We start from the raw sequence: 16,906 nt of genomic DNA on the forward strand, positions 1-16,906 counted from the left end.
CTATTTCACCCCTTCACAGTATCAGGAAAGGCCTGCAAGGCCTTGGGCCTACTTCCAGCCTCCAGGCACCAATTGTACTGATACCTGTGACATTTGGTGGTGTTAAGCTTCAAGGGGATGAGGTCACACTTTCTACCCAGGGTTATGGAGCTCAGCGCAGGGTAAGATTTTAGGTTATCCCCCTGGCTTGAGGTGTTTAGGCAAAACACCTCACATCCCCAGTACAGTGTATTTCACCCTTTCCCAGTATCAGGAAAGGCAAGCAAGGCCTTGGGACTACTTCCAGCCTCCAGACACCAATTGTACTGATACCTGTGACATTTGGTGTTGTTCAACTTCAAGGGGATGAAGTCACACCTTCTACCCAGGGTTATGGAGCTCAGTGCAGGGTAAGATTTCAGCTTTTCACCCCTAGCTGGATGTGTTGAAGCAAAACACTTCTCATGCCCAATAAAGTCTATTTCACCCCTCCACAGTATCTGGAAAGGCATGCAAGGCCTTGGGCCTACTTCCAGCTTCCAGGCACCAATTTTACTGATACCTGTGACATTTGGTGGTGTTAAGCTTCAAGGGGATGAAGTCACACTTTCTACCCAGGGTTATGGAGCTCAGCGCAGGGTAAGATTTTAGGTTATCCCCCTGGCTGGAGGTGTTAAAGCAAAACACTCCACATGCCCATTAAAGTCTATTTCACCCCTTCACAGTATCAGGAAAGGCATGCAAGGCCTTGGGCCTACTTCCAGCCTCCAGGCACCAATTTTACTGATACCTGTGACATTTGGAGGTGCTAAGCGTCAAGGGGATGAAGTCACACCTTCTACCCATTGTTATGGAGCTCAGCGCAGGGTAAGATTTCAGGTTATCCCCCTGGCTAGAGGTGTTAAAGCAAAACACTCCACATGCCCAATAAAGTCTATTTCACCCCTTCACAGTATCAGGAAAGGCCTGCAAGGCCTTGGGCCTACTTCCAGCCTCCAGGCACCAATTTTACTGATACCTGTGACATTTGGTGGTGTTAAACTTCAAGTGGATGAAGTCACACCTTCTACCCAGGGTTATGGAGCTCAGCGCAGGGTAAGATTTCAGCTTTTCACCCCTAGCTGGATGTGTTGAAGCAAAACACTTCTCATTCCCAATAAAGTCTATTTCACCCCTCCACAGTATCAGGAAAGGCCTGCAAAGCATTGTGCCTTCTTCCAGCCTCCAGGCACCAATGTTACTGATACCTGTGACATTTGGTGGTGGTAAGCTTCAAGGGGAAGAAGTCACACCTTCTACTCAGGGTTATGGAGCTCAGCGCAGGGTAAGATTTCAGCTTTTCACCCCTAGCTGGATGTGTTGAAACAAAACACTTCTCATTCCCAATAAAGTCTATTTCACCCCTCCACAGTATCAGGAAAGGCCTGCAAGGCATTGTGCCTACTTCCAGCCTCCAGGCACCAATGTTACTGATACCTGTGACATTTGGTGGTGGTAAGCTTCAAGGGGAAGTAGTCACACCTTCTACCCAGGGTTATGGAGCTCAGCGCAGGGTAAGATTTCAGGTTGTCCCCCTTGCTGGGGGTGTTAAAGCAAAACACTTCACATGCCCAATAAAGTCTATTTCACCCCTTTTACAGTATCAGGAAAGGCCTGAAAGGCCTTGGGCCTACTTCCAGCCTGCAGGCACCAATTGTACTGATACCTGTGACATTTGGTGGTGTTAAGCTTCAAGGGGATGTAGTCACACCTTTTACCCAGGGTTATGGAGCTCAGCGTAGGGTAAGATTTCAGGTTATCCCCCTGGCTGGAGGTGTTAAAGCAAAACACTCCACATGCCCATTAAAGTCTATTTCACCCCTTCACAGTATCAGGAAAGGCATGCAAGGCCTTGGGCCTACTTCCAGCCTCCAGGCACCAATGTTACTGATACCTGTGACATTTGGTGGTGGTAAGCTTCAAGGGGAAGAAGTCACACCTTCTACCCAGGGTTATGGAGCTCAGCGCAGGGTAAGATTTCAGCTTTTCACCCCTAGCTGGATGTGTTGAAACAAAACACTTCTCATTCCCAATAAAGTCTATTTCACCCCTCCACAGTATCAGGAAAGGCCTGCAAGGCATTGTGCCTACTTCCAGCCTCCAGGCACTAATTTTACTGATACCTGTGACATTTGGTGGTGTTAAGCTTCAAGGGGATGAAGTCACACCTTTTACCCAGGGTTATGGAGCTCAGCGCAGGGTAAGATTTCAGCTTTTCACCCCTAGCTGGATGTGTTGAAGCAAAACACTTCACATGCCCAATAAAGTCTATTTCACCCATCCACAGTATCAGGAAAGGCCTGCAAGGCCTTGGGCCTACATCCAGCCTCCAGGCACCAATGTTACTGACACCTGTGACATTTGGTGGTGTTAAGCTTAAAGGGGAAGAAGTCACACCTTCTACCCAGGGTTATGGAGCTCAGCGCAGGGTAAGAATTCAGGTTATCCCCCTGGCTGGAGGTGTTAAAGCAAAACACTTCACATGCCCAATAAAGTCTATGTCACCCCTTCACAGTATCAGGAAAGGCCTGCAAGGCCTTGGGCCTACTTCCAGCCTCCAGGCACCAATGTCACTGATACCTGTGACATTTGGTGGTGTTAAGCTTCAAGGGGATGAAGTCGCACCTTCTACCCAGGGTTATGGAGCTCCACGCAGGGTAAGATTTCATGCTTCTCCCCAGGCTGGAGGCGTGAAAATAGAACAATTACCATACACAACAATGTGTATTTCACCCATTCACAGTATCAGGAAAGGCCTGCAAGGCCTTGGGCCTACTTCCAGCCTCCAGGCACCAATGTTACTGATACCTGTGACATTTGGTGTTGTTAAGCTTCAAGGGGATGAGGTCACACCTTCTACCCAGGGTTATGGAGCTCAGTGCAGGGTAAGATTTCAGTTTATCCCCCTGGCCTGAGGTGTTAAAGCAAAACACTTCACATGCCCAATAAAGTCTATTTCACCCCTTCACAGTATCAGGAAAGGCCTGCAAGGCCTTGGGCCTACTTCCAGCCCCTAGGCACCAATGTTACTGACACCTGTGACATTTGGTGGTGTTAAGCTTCAAGGGGAAGAAGTCACACCTTCTACCCAGGGTTATGGTGCTCAACGCAGGGTAAGCATTCAGGCTATCCCCCTGGCTGGAGGCGTTAAAGCAGAACACTTCACATGCCCAATAAAGTGTATTTCACCCCTTCACAGTATCAGGAAAGGCCTGCAAGGCCTTGGGCCTACTTCCAGCTTCCGGGCACCAATTTTACTGATACCTGTGACATTTGGTGGTGTTAAGCTTCAAGGGGATGAAGTCACACTTTGTACCCAGGGTTATGGAGCTCAGCGCAGGGTAAGATTGTAGGTTATCCCCCTGGCTGGAGGTGTTTAAGCAAAACAACTCACATGCCCAGTACAGTTTATTTCACCCTTTCCCAGTATCAGGAAAGGCCTTCAAGGCCTTGTGCCTACTTCCAGCCTCCAGGCACCAATGTTACTGATACCTGTGAGATTTGGAGGTGTTAAGCTTCAAGGGGAAGAAGTCACACCTTCTACCCAGGGTTATGGAGCTCGGTGCAGGGTAAGAATTCAGGTTATACCACTGGCTGGAGGTGTTAAAGCAAAACACTCCACATGCCCAATAAAGTCTATTTCACCCCTTCACAGTATCCGGAAAGGCCTGCAAGGCCTTGGGCCTACTTCCAGCATCCAGGCACCAATTTTACTGATACCTGTGACATTTGGTGGTGTTAAACTTCAAGGGGATGAAGTCACACTTTCTACCCAGGGTTATGGAGCTCAACGCAGGGTAAGATTTTAGGTTATCCTCCCTGGCTGGAGGTGTTAAAGCAAAACACTTCACATGCCCAATAAATTGTATTTCACCCCTTCGCAGTATCAGGAAAGGCCTGCAAGGCCTTGTGCCTACTTCCAGCCTCCAGGCACCAATGTTACTGATACCTGTGACATGTGGTGGTGTTAAGCTTCAAGGGGATGAAGTCACACCTTCAACCCAGGGTTATGGAGCTCAGCGCAGGGTAAGGATTCAGGTCATCCCCCTGGATGGAGGTGTTAAAGCAAAACACCTCACATGCCCAATAACATTTATTTCACCCCTTCACAGTATCAGGAAAGACCTGCAAGGCCTTGGGTGTGTTTCCAGGCCCCAGGCACCAGTTTTAGTGATACCAGTGACAAGCTAGGGATGGGCCAGAGTACCTGAAGGCTAAGATCTGAAACTGTGAATGGTGTTCATATACGTTTTGGACTATGTGAAGTGTTTTATTTTTGGTTCCCTCTGCCTACATCCAAAGCGAAAGCCTGTAATTAGCAGTAGATCTCAATCAGGCTGCCAGGCGCAGAATCTGATTCGTGGGCACTGTTCGCTCTCTTGACAGACCATTTGATTCAGGAGTGGTCCCCACGCCAGCAATCGGGCTCACTACAACAGTGATAGTCACGTGTTTTGACCGCGTTGTTAAGGTCGGTTCCCTTCTACGTACGTCACCTGAGTGGTAAAAAACCTAACTCCAGCTGTAAAAAAGCAGCTCAGCAGAGTGCCTCCATGCAGGTACTGGGGGGGGTCACCATTTCAGGTGCATTCACACCCTCTGCTCTCCCTCGGGGTGCCGTTAATCATGCAGGCCTAACTCGGCCGCCTGCCTTCACCGTGCCACTGTGTGCTTATGATGTTGAGTCTGCGCCCGTCTCCTCCAGCTCGGCCCTTGGCAGTGAATGCCCTCTGCTTGCATGTGCAGCTATCAGCGCGCAGCACCCTGGTGATGCCTGAGCCCGGACCGTGCCCCGCTGCTTGTGAAAGTCCCCCGGCTGCCCCCGACTCGTGGGTGCCACAGCCGAGGGTGCAGGCGCGCGGCGAGGGCCCCCCTGGACCCCGGGCATTGTCTCCACTCCCCGCGCTCGGCCGGCGGAGCCCTGTGTTACTTCGGCCAGTTCCAGAACCCGTTCCCCGCGGCCCCCGGAGCCCCACTGCGCCGCCACAGGGCCCGCTCCCTGCAGGAGGCCCCTCCCGCCCGCGGGCCGCCGCTCCCGGCCTCGGAGCGCGAGGGTGGACCGGGGAAAAGGGGCCCGGGGCCCGGGATTCCAGGCACGGAGGCGTCAGCCATCGGGGGAGGGCAGAGATCCACGGGGCATTACGAGCCTCTGAGGACGGGGGCAGCTGAAACGGGGGCGGGGGCGGGAAGGGGCTGAAGCTGGGCTTCTTTTCATGTGTGCCTGGGAGCGTGTGTTTCAGTGATTGTGTTTTAAAACTTAGTTATTCCGATGGTAGGAAACACAAAAGTCAGCTGGGAGCAGGGAGCCGAGTGCGCCTCGCACAGCCCTCTCTCCCCGGGACCAATCAGGGGCTGGCTCCTCCCTATATATGCACGGGGCTCGGCTCGGGCGGTACATTTCTGTTCTCTGACCGTGCCTGCGCCCAGACTTGCATTACAATGGCAGAAACCGCTCCCGCCGTCGCGGCTCCTCCCGCTGAGGTCGCCCCCAAGAAGAAGCAGCAGAAGAAAGCAGCGGGGGCCTCCAAGGCCAAGAAGCCTTCCGGTCCCAGCGTGTCCGACATGATTATGAAGGTGGTGACTGCCTCGGCCGAGAGGAAGGGAGTCTCCCTGTCGGCCCTGAAGAAGGGGCTGCTCGCCGCCGGCTACGATGCGGACAAGAACAAGGGCCGAGTAAAGGTCTCCCTGAAGAGCCTGGTCAGCAAAGGCGCCCTAGCCCAGCTGAAGGGCACCGGGGCCTCCGGCTCCTTCAAGGTGAACAAGAAGCAGCTGGTGGGCAAGAAGGCGGCAAAGAAGACAGCCACCAAGAAGCCAGCGGCCAAGAAAGCTGCCCCTGCCGCCAAGAAGCCCAAAAAGGCTCCCGCGGGGGTCAAGAAGAGCCCGAAGAAGGTCAAGAAGCCGGCGGCAGCCAAGAGCCCCAAGAAGCCCAAGGCTGCCCCCGCCAAGAAGGCTGCCAAGAGCCCAGCGAAAGCCAAGGCGGCGAAGCCCAAAGTAGCCAAGAAAAGCCCTGCCAAGGTAGTCAAACCCAAGGCAGCCAAGCCCAAAGCAGCCAAGCCCAAAAAGGCAGCACCCAAGAAGAAGTAAGGGCTTGCACCGAGACACTGCAAACACAAAGGCTCTTTTAAGGGCCACCACCCTGTCTAGAAGAGAGCGTGTTCATCCCCACCTTTGCACCCACCCAATGCCCCACTTTTCCAAAAATAAACCGCACAAAACATCCCAGCGCACCGTTTCACAGGCGAGTGCTGCGTGTGATCTTGGCCATATAAAACGGCTCTTTCGGTGCTGAGTGGATTGAAATCGTTATCACATAGAAAACAAGGGGGTCCGGGAGTTATAAGACCTCCGTTCATAGTACATGTGCAATACTTACGTGTTTGTGTCTCGGTGCTTTCACTGTACCCGGGCAGACTCGACATAGTGTATGCATAAAGCAGACGATTGTGAACTTTAAATGGAGCGCAGGGCACTGCGTGCTCCAGGGTGACATGGGGCGGGTAAAAGGGGGTCTGGGAGTTATGAGACCTCAGTTTATTATAAACGTGTGCTAACGTGTGTGTGTGTGTGTGTGTTGGTGCTTTCACTGTACCCGGGCAAACTCGACATAGTGTCTGCATAAAGCAGACGATTGTGAACTTTCCATCGAGCGCAGGTAACGGGGAGTGTTCCAGGGCGGCGTGCTCATGACATCTCGGGCTCCTCTCCCGGCTGACCGGGGTCGGGTGGACCACCAGCGGATGGACGGACACGGAGACAAAGGCTGGCCGGGGCGCGGGCTCCGGCTACATCATCCAACCGGAGGGTTCTCTTTTATCCACAGCTCATTGGACAGCTAGGCTGCAGCCTCCAGTCCAGTAACCAATCATTGCACACCGCGGGCTATTTTCGAACGTGGGGCGGTCTCCTCAGCCAACCAGAGCAGCCCTCCGTCTGTGAGGACATAAATAGGGCTCTTTCCCCGTTCGACGCCATTCTTCTCTGCCTTCGCCGAGAGAGACCGCTCCCGCCATGGCCCGCACCAAGCAGACAGCCCGCAAGTCCACCGGCGGCAAAGCGCCCCGCAAGCAGCTGGCCACCAAGGCTGCCCGCAAGAGCGCGCCTGCCACCGGCGGCGTCAAGAAGCCTCACCGCTACCGGCCCGGCACCGTGGCCCTCCGCGAGATCCGCCGCTACCAGAAGTCCACCGAGCTCCTCATCCGCAAGCTGCCCTTCCAGCGCCTGGTGAGGGAGATCGCCCAGGACTTCAAGACCGACCTGCGCTTCCAGAGCTCCGCCGTCATGGCCCTGCAGGAGGCCAGCGAGGCCTACCTGGTCGGGCTCTTCGAGGACACCAACCTGTGCGCCATCCACGCCAAGAGGGTGACCATCATGCCCAAGGACATCCAGCTGGCACGTCGCATCCGAGGCGAGAGGGCCTAAGGCGACAGACCGACCCGGACAACCACCACAACGGCTCTTTTAAGGGCCACCACCCTGTCACCTACGAGCTTATCTTATCTGTCATGGCACGTGTTTTACAGGTTAGGGAGGGTGGGCTGTGAGTACCTCGAGCACTGGGCAACTTATACCGCCGGCTCTGGAGAAACCAGAGCACTCTGTGTTCACAGTGCACAAACACCTCTCCAATGTGTCCTTCATTTTAAAGCGTTGTTTGGGTGGAGGGTTGTGGTCGGGATCCGCGGGTCACAAGCCAGCACTATGGGGCATCTGTGCTCCCGGTACGTCGGGTTCTGAGAGTACCTCGAGTACTGGGCAACTTATACCGGCTCTGGGGGGGAACCGGAGCACTCCGTGTTCACAGTGCACAAACACCTCTTAAATGTGTCCTTCATTTAATAGAGCGCTTATTTGGGGGTAGAGGGTTGTGTAGGGATCCGCTGGTCACAAGCCAGCGCTATAGCGCATCTGTGCTGCCAGTACATCGGGTTCATGTGTCCGATTTCAGGAACGTTTGCCCCGGGGCGGATTATAGCCGTTCCCCAGGGTCTTAAAAGTACTAACACAACGTTAAACCGGCTCACACAAACACTGTTCGCCCCATACATGGAAAAGAATAAGCCCAAGGGCAGATGCGCGAATTCCCAGTGGGTTTATTTAACCTCATCGTTACAGTGCTTATGTGACACTTGGTCCCAACGAGGGCTCATTCATAGGGATATGTTAATTTAAAGAGGCAAAACGGGTTGCCTGCTCTGTCGGCCCTCGGTCTGCAGCAAGCCCCGTGAGAGCGGGCCTTTCTGCACTCAACATTACCCTTCTAAAACACATATTTCTCAAGTGATAACAGAAGCACATTAGCTCTTAAAAGGAGGAAGTGATTGGCCCTTAAAAGAGCCGTTGTGTTTGTTGGTGATGCGCCTCGAAGCCTTACTTGGCGCTGGTGTACTTGGTGACGGCCTTGGTGCCCTCCGACACGGCGTGCTTGGCCAGCTCTCCGGGCAGCAGAAGGCGGACTGCAGTCTGGATCTCCCGGGAGGTGATGGTGCGCCGCGAGTTGTAGAGAGCCAGTTTGGAAGACTCGTTAGCGATGCGCTCGAAGATGTCGTTCACGAAGGAGTTCATGATGCCCATGGCCTTGGAGGAAATGCCGGTATCTGGGTGCACCTGCTTCATCACTTTGTAAATGTAGATGGCATAGCTTTCCTTCCTGCTTTTCCTGCGCTTCTTCCCGTCCTTCTTGGGCGGCTTGGAGAGCGCTTTCTTAGAGCCCTTCTTGGGAGCCGGCGCGGACTTGGCTGGTTCAGGCATGGTGGACGCTCTTTCACTGCTTGCTGTGAAGCCGAAAGAAATACGGAAGGAGGGCCCGGCACTTGTATTTATGGGCTTGGCCTGCAAAGCGGTCTCCTTCCCAGCTCTCTCTTCTCATTGGCAGGCTCCCCACTTCCTATGTTAAGCCCTCCTCCAATGAGAAGTACTGTCAGCGCCTAGCTGTCAACCAATCAGACGCTCTCGAAGTCTTTATATTACCGAGTCCAGCAGAAAGAGAAGTATTCTTCTCTCTGTTGTGTGACTGAGACCCTAGATCGATCGCCATGTCTGGAAGAGGAAAGCAGGGAGGAAAGGCCCGCGCCAAGGCCAAGACACGCTCTTCCAGAGCCGGGCTCCAGTTTCCCGTGGGCCGTGTGCACAGGCTGCTCCGGAAGGGAAGCTACGCCGAGAGGGTGGGCGCCGGTGCCCCCGTCTATCTGGCTGCAGTGCTGGAGTACCTGACCGCTGAGATCCTGGAGCTGGCCGGCAACGCCGCCCGGGACAACAAGAAGACCCGCATCATCCCCAGACACCTCCAGTTGGCCATCCGCAACGACGAGGAGCTGAACAAGCTGCTGGGCCGAGTCACCATCGCCCAGGGAGGAGTCCTGCCCAACATCCAGGCCGTGCTGCTGCCCAAGAAAACCGAGAGCCACAAGGCACAGGGCAAAGCAAGCAAGTAAAGGCCCGCAGACCCCCGTGGAAACACACCCTAAACACAAAGGTTCTTTTCAGGGCCATCCACAGACTCCATCAAAGAGCGTATCCGTGCCGAGGTGTTACTCTGGCGGCTTCATAGGTGCGGCAGCGCCCGCACCGCACCGTAGCTTCATAGGGGGGGCATGCCCAAGCTCTGGCCGTACACTTTAATGTTGTCCCGTCCCAAAGCCTAGCATGAGGCCGACCATATTAATGTTTTTGATTTTTTTTTTTTTTTTGTATATACATGTATAATTTGAATATTCAGGGACACATTTTGCAGACTTGCCCCAGCCGAGCGGGCACCGAACGCGAGGGTTAGGCGGGCCGCGGTGACAAGTGGGGGCCTGGAACGGAGGAGTGTGCGTGTTTGACTGTGATCAGTGCACCGGCGGCAGCTGCTGAGCCCGATCGGGAGCCCCTGACAAAGAGGCGGGCTGGGAGCGCGCTCTTTTTCAATCAATATATACATGTATATTTTTTTCATTTTTGGGGGACACCTTGTGCAGGCTTGCCCCAGCCGGGAGCGAGATGTGGGCAGTGTTACTAGGTTGCAGGCGGCCAAACACAGCGGGGTGGTGTCGGTGAGTGTGTGGGCTCCATTAAAACATGCCCGAGGCTGTTCATATTGGGAGGGGGAAAGGAACGGGAGGTTTAGGCGGGCCGGGAAGGTAGGTGCTTGCGTGTGTTTGACTGTGATCTGCGCACCGGCGGCAGCTGCTGAGCCAACCCATAACAAAGGCGGGCTGGGAGCCCGCTCTTTTTCAAACGGCAACGGCCTCTCCAGCCCCCGCTCCCTGCGGAGGGCGGGCCGTGGCCGGGCTCTCCCGCCTCACAGGGTATCGTCACAGGGCTCCCGCGCGGGTCCGCTGCTCCTCCATATAAGCAGCCGCTGCTGGTCGAGACTTCATTTCTGCTCACAGCACCGAGAGGAGAACATGTCTGGACGCGGCAAAGGAGGGAAGGGGCTCGGCAAAGGCGGCGCCAAGAGGCACCGCAAGGTGCTCCGGGACAACATCCAGGGCATCACCAAGCCGGCCATTCGCCGCCTGGCGCGCCGTGGCGAGTCAAGCGCATCTCCGGCCTCATCTACGAGGAGACCCGCGGGGTGCTCAAGGTTTTCCTGGAGAACGTGATCCGGGATGCCGTCACCTACACCGAGCACGCCAAGAGGAAGACCGTCACCGCCATGGATGTGGTCTATGCCCTGAAGCGCCAGGGCCGCACCCTCTACGGATTCGGCGGTTAAACACTCGACTTGCCCACGGAAAATAACGCAAAACACCAACCCAAAGGCTCTTTTAAGAGCCGACCACGATGTCATGGGAGAGCTGTGTCTATGCACTATTGTTGCCGCAGAGCCGGGATCGGCTACTCGCTAGCCCAATACGAGGGGATTTGCTCCGGTGCCACCCTACCATGTCGGGCGCTGTCCCGTGGCCCAGGAGCCCTGGACTGGGTCCCTAAGGGGGTGTTTAGACCGGACCAGGGGCACGCCATCCTGGAGCCCTGGACTGGGGACCATGGGGGGCTTTTGCCCGGCCCACGAGCCCGCCATGCTGGAACCCTTCCCTGCGGAACTAAGGGGGTGTTTAGACCGGCCCAGGTGCCCGCCATTATGTACCCCTTGTCTGGGGACCTACGGTGGGTTCAGCCCGGTCCAGGGGCCTGCCATCATGGCCTATGGTGGGCTTAGCCCGTCCCAGGGTTCCGTTAGCCTGGAGCCTTCACTGGCCAGATAAGGCAGGTTTAGCCCGGCCCAGGGGCCCGCCATCATGGAGCCCTTGCCTGTCGACCTATGGTGGGCTTAGCCCGTCCCAGGGTCCCGTTATCCTGGAGCCCTAAACTGGGGACCTAAGGCGTGTTTAGCCCGGCCCAGGGGCCCGCCATCACGGAGCCCTGGACTGGGCACCTAAAGTGGGTTCAGCCCGGTCCAGGGGCCTGCCATCATGGAGCCCTGGACTGGGGACCTAAGGTGGGTTCAGCCCGGTCCAGTGGCCTGCCATCATGGAGCCCTTAACTGGGGAGATAAGGCAGGTTCAGCCCGGTCCAGGGGCCTGCCATCATGGAGCCCTGGACTGGGGACCTATGGTGGGCTTAGCCCGTCCCAGGGTCCCGTTATCCTGGAGCCCTTCACTGGGGAGATAAGGCAGGTTTAGCCCGGCCCAGGGGCCCGCCATCATGGAGCCCTTGACAGGGGACCTACGGTGGGTTTAGCTCGGACCAGTGGCCCGCCATCATGGAGCCCTTGCCTGGGGACCTACGGTGGGTTTAGCCCGGACCAGGGACCCGCCATCATGGAGCCCTTGCCTGGGGACCTAAGGCGTGTTTAGCCCGTCCCAGGGTCCCGTTAGCCTGGAGCCCTTCACTGGGGAGATAAGGCAGGTTTAGCCCGGCCCAGGGGCCCGCCATAATGGAGCCTGGACTGGGGACATAAGGTGGGTTCAGCCCGGTCCAGGGGCCTGCCATCATGGAGCCCTGGACTGGGGACCTACGGTGGGTTTAGCCCGGCCCAGGGGCCCGCCATCATGGAGCCCTTGTCTGGGGACCGAAGGTGGGGTCAGCCCGGTCCAGGGGCCTGCCATCATGGAGCCCTGGACTGGGGACCTAAGGTAGGTTCAGCCCGGTCCAGGGGCCTGCCATCACGGAGCCCTGGCCTGGGGACCTAATTGGTGTTTAGCCCGTCCCAGGGTCACGTTATCCTGGAGTCCTTCACAGGGGAGATAAGGCAGGTTCAGCCCGGTCCAGGGGCCTGCCATCATGGAGCCCTGGACTGGGGACCTACGGTGGGTTTAGCCCGGCTCAGGGCCCCACGAGTCACGCAGTTCACCGACTATTAAGCCCCCCACGTAGTGGGGGCTTACAGCGCCTGGCTGGGAGACAAAGTTGGAGTTAGCGCGGCCATTTCGCCGCCCGGCCATCTGGTCGCCGCAGATCACTGGGCCATCTGGTCGGCGACCAGATAGCCCAGTCAGCTACGGCGACCAGATGGCTGGGCGGCGGAACGGCCGTGCTATCTCCAACTTTGTCTTCCACCCAGGAGCTGTAAGCCCTGGGGCTTAATAGTCGATAAAGTAGGGTTCCCATGCAGGCCTATAGGAAGAGGGTGTGGGATCCGAAATTGTGTGGTGAACCACCATGTCCGTTTACGGGTCCCTCTGGGCCTTTAAACAGCGGTTTCAGTATTTTTCTTTTTTGTGTGTGGACATTTTGGTTCAAGGGGACGTGGGCACCACTTCTACCCAGGGCTGGTGAGCTCCGATTCGGGTAAAATTTCCGCATTTCCCCCTTAGCTGGAGGTCGGCAAAAAAAAAAACCGATACATACACTTTTTTTCTAACTTTATGTTCAAGCCATGTTTCTAGCCATGGCTGGTGAGCTCTGATTCGGGTACAATTTCCACATTTCCCCCTTAGCTGGAGGTCGTCAAAAAAAAAAAAATATATATATATTCTCATTTTTAAATTTTTTTACTAACTCTTTAGGTTCTAGGGGACAAAGTCACTTTTCCTACCCAGAGCTGGTGAGCTCCGATTCGGGTAACATTTCCGGTTTTCCCCCTTAGCTGGAGGTCGGCAAAAAAAACAAAAAAAACTATATATACTTTTTTTTTTTACTGTCTCCTTAGGTTCAAGGGGACAAAGTCACTTGTTCTACCCAGGGCTGGGGAGCTCCGATCCGGGTACAATTTCGGGTTTTCCCCCTTAGCCGGAGGTCGGCAAAAAAAAAAGAAAACTAAACTTTTTTTTTTTTTTTAACTAACTTGAGGTTCAAGGGGACAACGTCACTGTTTCTACCCGAGGATGTGGAGCTCCGATCCGGGTAAAACTTCAGGTTTTCCCCCTAAGCTGAAGGTGGTCCAAAATAAATAAATAAAAAAAAATATATACACATACAATTTTTTTTTCTTCTTCAAATAACTCTAGGTTCAAGGGGCCAAAGTCACTTTTTCTACCCGGCTTATGGAGCTCCGATCCGGGTACAATTTACCCATTTAAAACTGTTTATACAAAATATATATATATTTTGCTCAATGTTTAGGTTCTAGGGGACTAAGTCACTTTTTCTACATAGGGCTATGGAGCTCAGATTAGGGTAATATTTCAGGATTTCCCCTTAGGCTGGAGGCGGAGAAAAATAAACGTCATTCAAAAGGTATATAAAGCACTTTGCATTATCAGATCCTAGCCTTCAGTGTCCCAAGCCCATTTCTAGCCTGCAGGCACAAAGTGTCTATTTCTGCACAGGGCTATGGAGCTCCGCGCAGGGTGAGATACCCCCCTGTTACAGTATCAGCACAAGGCTGTGGGCCCATTCCTAGCCTCCAAACACCTCTTATAGGGATACTTGTAACATTTGGCGGAGTTAATCTTCAAAGGGGATACAGTTGCTCCTACGAGCCTGGGCTATGGAGCCCCGCGCAGGGTAAGATTTCAGGTTCCATCCCTGGCTGGCGGTGGGAAAACGAAAGAGTTATTTATTCCAACACTGTATCTAACCCCTTTACAGTATCAGACCCAGGCCTGCAAGACCATAGGCACATTTCCGACCTCCAGGCACCTATTTTCGTGATACTTGTGACATTATGAAGCCTGCAGCTTCAAGGGTACAAAGTCACTCCTCCTACCCAGGGCTAAGGAACTCCGCGCAGGGTAATATTTAGGGTTATACTCCTGGCTGGGGGTGTGAAAACAACACACTTCAAAAGTCCAATAAAGTGTATGTCACCCCTTCACAGTGTCAGATGAGGCCGGCAAGGCCATGGGTCTTCTTCCAGCTCCCAGGCACCAATTTTACTGATACCTGTGACATTTGGTGGTGTTAAGCTTCAAGGGCATGAAGTCACACTTTCTACCCAGGGTTATGGAGCTCAGCGCAGGGTAAGAATTTAGGTTATCCCCCTGGCTGGAGGTGTTAAAGCAAAACACTCCACATGCCCATTAAAGTCTATTTCACCCCTTCACAGTATCAGGAAAGGCATGCAAGGCCTTGGGCCTACTTCCAGCCTCCAGGCACCAATGTTACTCATACCTGTGACATTTGGTGGTGTTAAGCTTCAAGGGGATGAAGTCACACCTTCTACCCAGGGTTATGGAGCTCAGCGCAGGGTAAGATTTCAGGTTATCCCCCTGGCTAGAGGTGTTAAAGCAAAACACTCCACATGCCCAAAAAAGTCTATTTCACCCCTTCACAGTATCAGGAAAGGCCTGCAAGGCCTTGGGCCTACTTCCAGCCCCCAGGCACAAATGTTACTGACACCTGTGACATTTGGTGGTGTTAAGCTTCAAGGGGATGAAGTCACACCTTTTACCCAGGGTTATGGAGCTCAGCGCAGGGTAAGATTCCAGGTTATCCCCCCGGCTTGAGGTGTTAAAGCAAAACACACCACATGCCCAATAAAGTCTATTTCACCCCTTCACAGTATCAGGAAAGGCCTGCAAGGCCTTGGGCCTACTTCCAGCCCCCAGGCACCAATGTTACTGACACCTGTGACATTTGGTGGTGTTAAGCTTCAAGGGGATGAAGTCACACCTTTTACCCAGGGTTATGGAGCTCAGCGCAGGGTAAGATTCCAGGTTATCCCCCCGGCTTGAGGTGTTAAAGCAAAACACACCACATGCCCAATAAAGTCTATTTCACCCCTCCACAGTATCTGGAAAGGCATGCAAGGCCTTGGGCCTACTTCCAGCTCCCAGGCACCAATTTTACTGATACCTGTGACATTTGGTGGTGTTAAGCTTCAAGGGGATGAAGTCACACTTTCTACCCAGGGTTATGGAGCTCAGCGCAGGGTAAGATTTTAGGTTATCCCCCTGGCTGGAGGTGTTAAAGCAAAACACTCCACATGCCCAAAAAAGTCAATTTCACCCCTTCACAGTATCAGGAAAGGCATGCAAGGCCTTGGGCCTACTTCCAGCCTCCAGGCACCAATGTTACTCATACCTGTGACATTTGGTGGTGTTAAGCTTCAAGGGGATGAAGTCACACCTTCTACCCAGGGTTATGGAGCTCAGCGCAGGGTAAGATTTCAGGTTATCCCCCTGGCTAGAGGTGTTAAAGCAAAACACTCCACATGCCCAAAAAAGTCTATTTCACCCCTTCACAGTATCAGGAAAGGCCTGCAAGGCCTTGGGCCTACTTCCAGCCCCCAGGCACCAATGTTACTGACACCTGTGACATTTGGTGGTGTTAAGCTTCAAGGGGATGAAGTCACACCTTTTACCCAGGGTTATGGAGCTCAGCGCAGGGTAAGATTCCAGGTTATCCCCCCGGCTTGAGGTGTTAAAGCAAAACACACCACATGCCCAATAAAGTCTATTTCACCCCTCCACAGTATCTGGAAAGGCATGCAAGGCCTTGGGCCTACTTCCAGCTCCCAGGCACCAATTTTACTGATACCTGTGACATTTGGTGGTGTTAAGCTTCAAGGGGATGAAGTCACACTTTCTACCCAGGGTTATGGAGCTCAGCGCAGGGTAAGATTTTAGGTTATCCCCCTGGCTGGAGGTGTTAAAGCAAAACACTCCACATGCCCATTAAAGTCTATTTCACCCCTTCACAGTATCAGGAAAGGCATGCAAGGCCTTGGGCCTACTTCCAGCCTCCAGGCACCAATGTTACTCATACCTGTGACATTTGGTGGTGTTAAGCTTCAAGGGGATGAAGTCACACCTTCTACCCAGGGTTATGGAGCTCAGCGCAGGGTAAGATTTCAGGTTATCCCCCTGGCTAGAGGTGTTAAAGCAAAACACTCCACATGCCCAAAAAAGTCTATTTCACCCCTTCACAGTATCAGGAAAGGCCTGCAAGGCCTTGGGCCTACTTCCAGCCCCCAGGCACAAATGTTACTGACACCTGTGACATTTGGTGGTGTTAAGCTTCAAGGGGATGAAGTCACACCTTTTACCCAGGGTTATGGAGCTCAGCGCAGGGTAAGATTCCAGGTTATCCCCCCGGCTTGAGGTGTTAAAGCAAAACACACCACATGCCCAATAAAGTCTATTTCACCCCTTCACAGTATCAGGAAAGGCCTGCAAGGCCTTGGGCCTACTTCCAGCCCCCAGGCACCAATGTTACTGACACCTGTGACATTTGGTGGTGTTAAGCTTCAAGGGGATGAAGTCACACCTTCTACCCAGGGTTATGGAGCTCAGTGCAGGGTAAGAATTCGGGTTATCCCCCTGGCTGGAGGTGTTAAAGAAAAACACTTCACATGCAAAATAAAGTCTATTTCACCCCTTCACAGTATCAGGAAAGGCCTGCAAGGCCTTGGGCCTACTTCCAGCCCCCAGGCACCAATGTTACTGACACCTGTGACATTTGGTGGTGTTAAGCTTCAAGGGGATGAAGTCACACCTTTTACCCAGGGTTATGGAGCTCAGCGCAGGGTAAGATTCCAGGTTATCCCCCCGGCCTGAGGTGTTAAAGCAAAACACACCAC

The 16,906-nt window shown here is 53.9% G+C and overlaps 4 protein-coding genes across 4 annotated transcripts in view; 3 read left to right on the forward strand and 1 right to left on the reverse strand.

The window, feature by feature from the left end:
- Window positions 1-5,457: 5,457 nt before the first annotated feature.
- LOC144827000 (histone H1.3-like) lies at window positions 5,458-6,152 on the forward strand. The gene has a single exon (XM_078685463.1). It carries the CDS (start codon window positions 5,458-5,460, stop codon window positions 6,100-6,102), a length of 645 nt encoding a protein of 214 aa, XP_078541589.1. The 3' UTR covers window positions 6,103-6,152.
- Window positions 6,153-6,966: 814 nt separating this feature from the next.
- LOC144827001 (histone H3) lies at window positions 6,967-7,437 on the forward strand. Its single transcript, XM_078685464.1, has one exon. It carries the CDS (start codon window positions 7,027-7,029, stop codon window positions 7,435-7,437), a length of 411 nt encoding a protein of 136 aa, XP_078541590.1. The 5' UTR covers window positions 6,967-7,026.
- A 948-nt stretch (window positions 7,438-8,385) lies between these two features.
- On the reverse strand, window positions 8,386-8,766 carry LOC144827896 (histone H2B 1.2-like). The gene has a single exon (XM_078686058.1). The coding sequence runs from the start codon at window positions 8,764-8,766 to the stop codon at window positions 8,386-8,388; it is 381 nt and encodes a 126-aa protein (XP_078542184.1).
- Window positions 8,767-9,050: 284 nt separating this feature from the next.
- LOC144827897 (histone H2A type 2-C-like) overlaps window positions 9,051-16,906 on the forward strand; it is a 32,536-nt gene continuing 24,680 nt past the window's right edge. Inside the window, exon 1 of the mRNA XM_078686059.1 lies at window positions 9,051-9,445. Within this exon, the coding sequence (XP_078542185.1) occupies window positions 9,051-9,445 (395 nt within the window). The remainder of the gene's footprint in view (window positions 9,446-16,906) is intronic.

The sequence above is a fragment of the Lissotriton helveticus genome, chromosome 4_1, assembly GCF_964261635.1.
Source record: "Lissotriton helveticus chromosome 4_1, aLisHel1.1, whole genome shotgun sequence".
Lineage (NCBI taxonomy): Eukaryota > Metazoa > Chordata > Amphibia > Caudata > Salamandridae > Lissotriton > Lissotriton helveticus.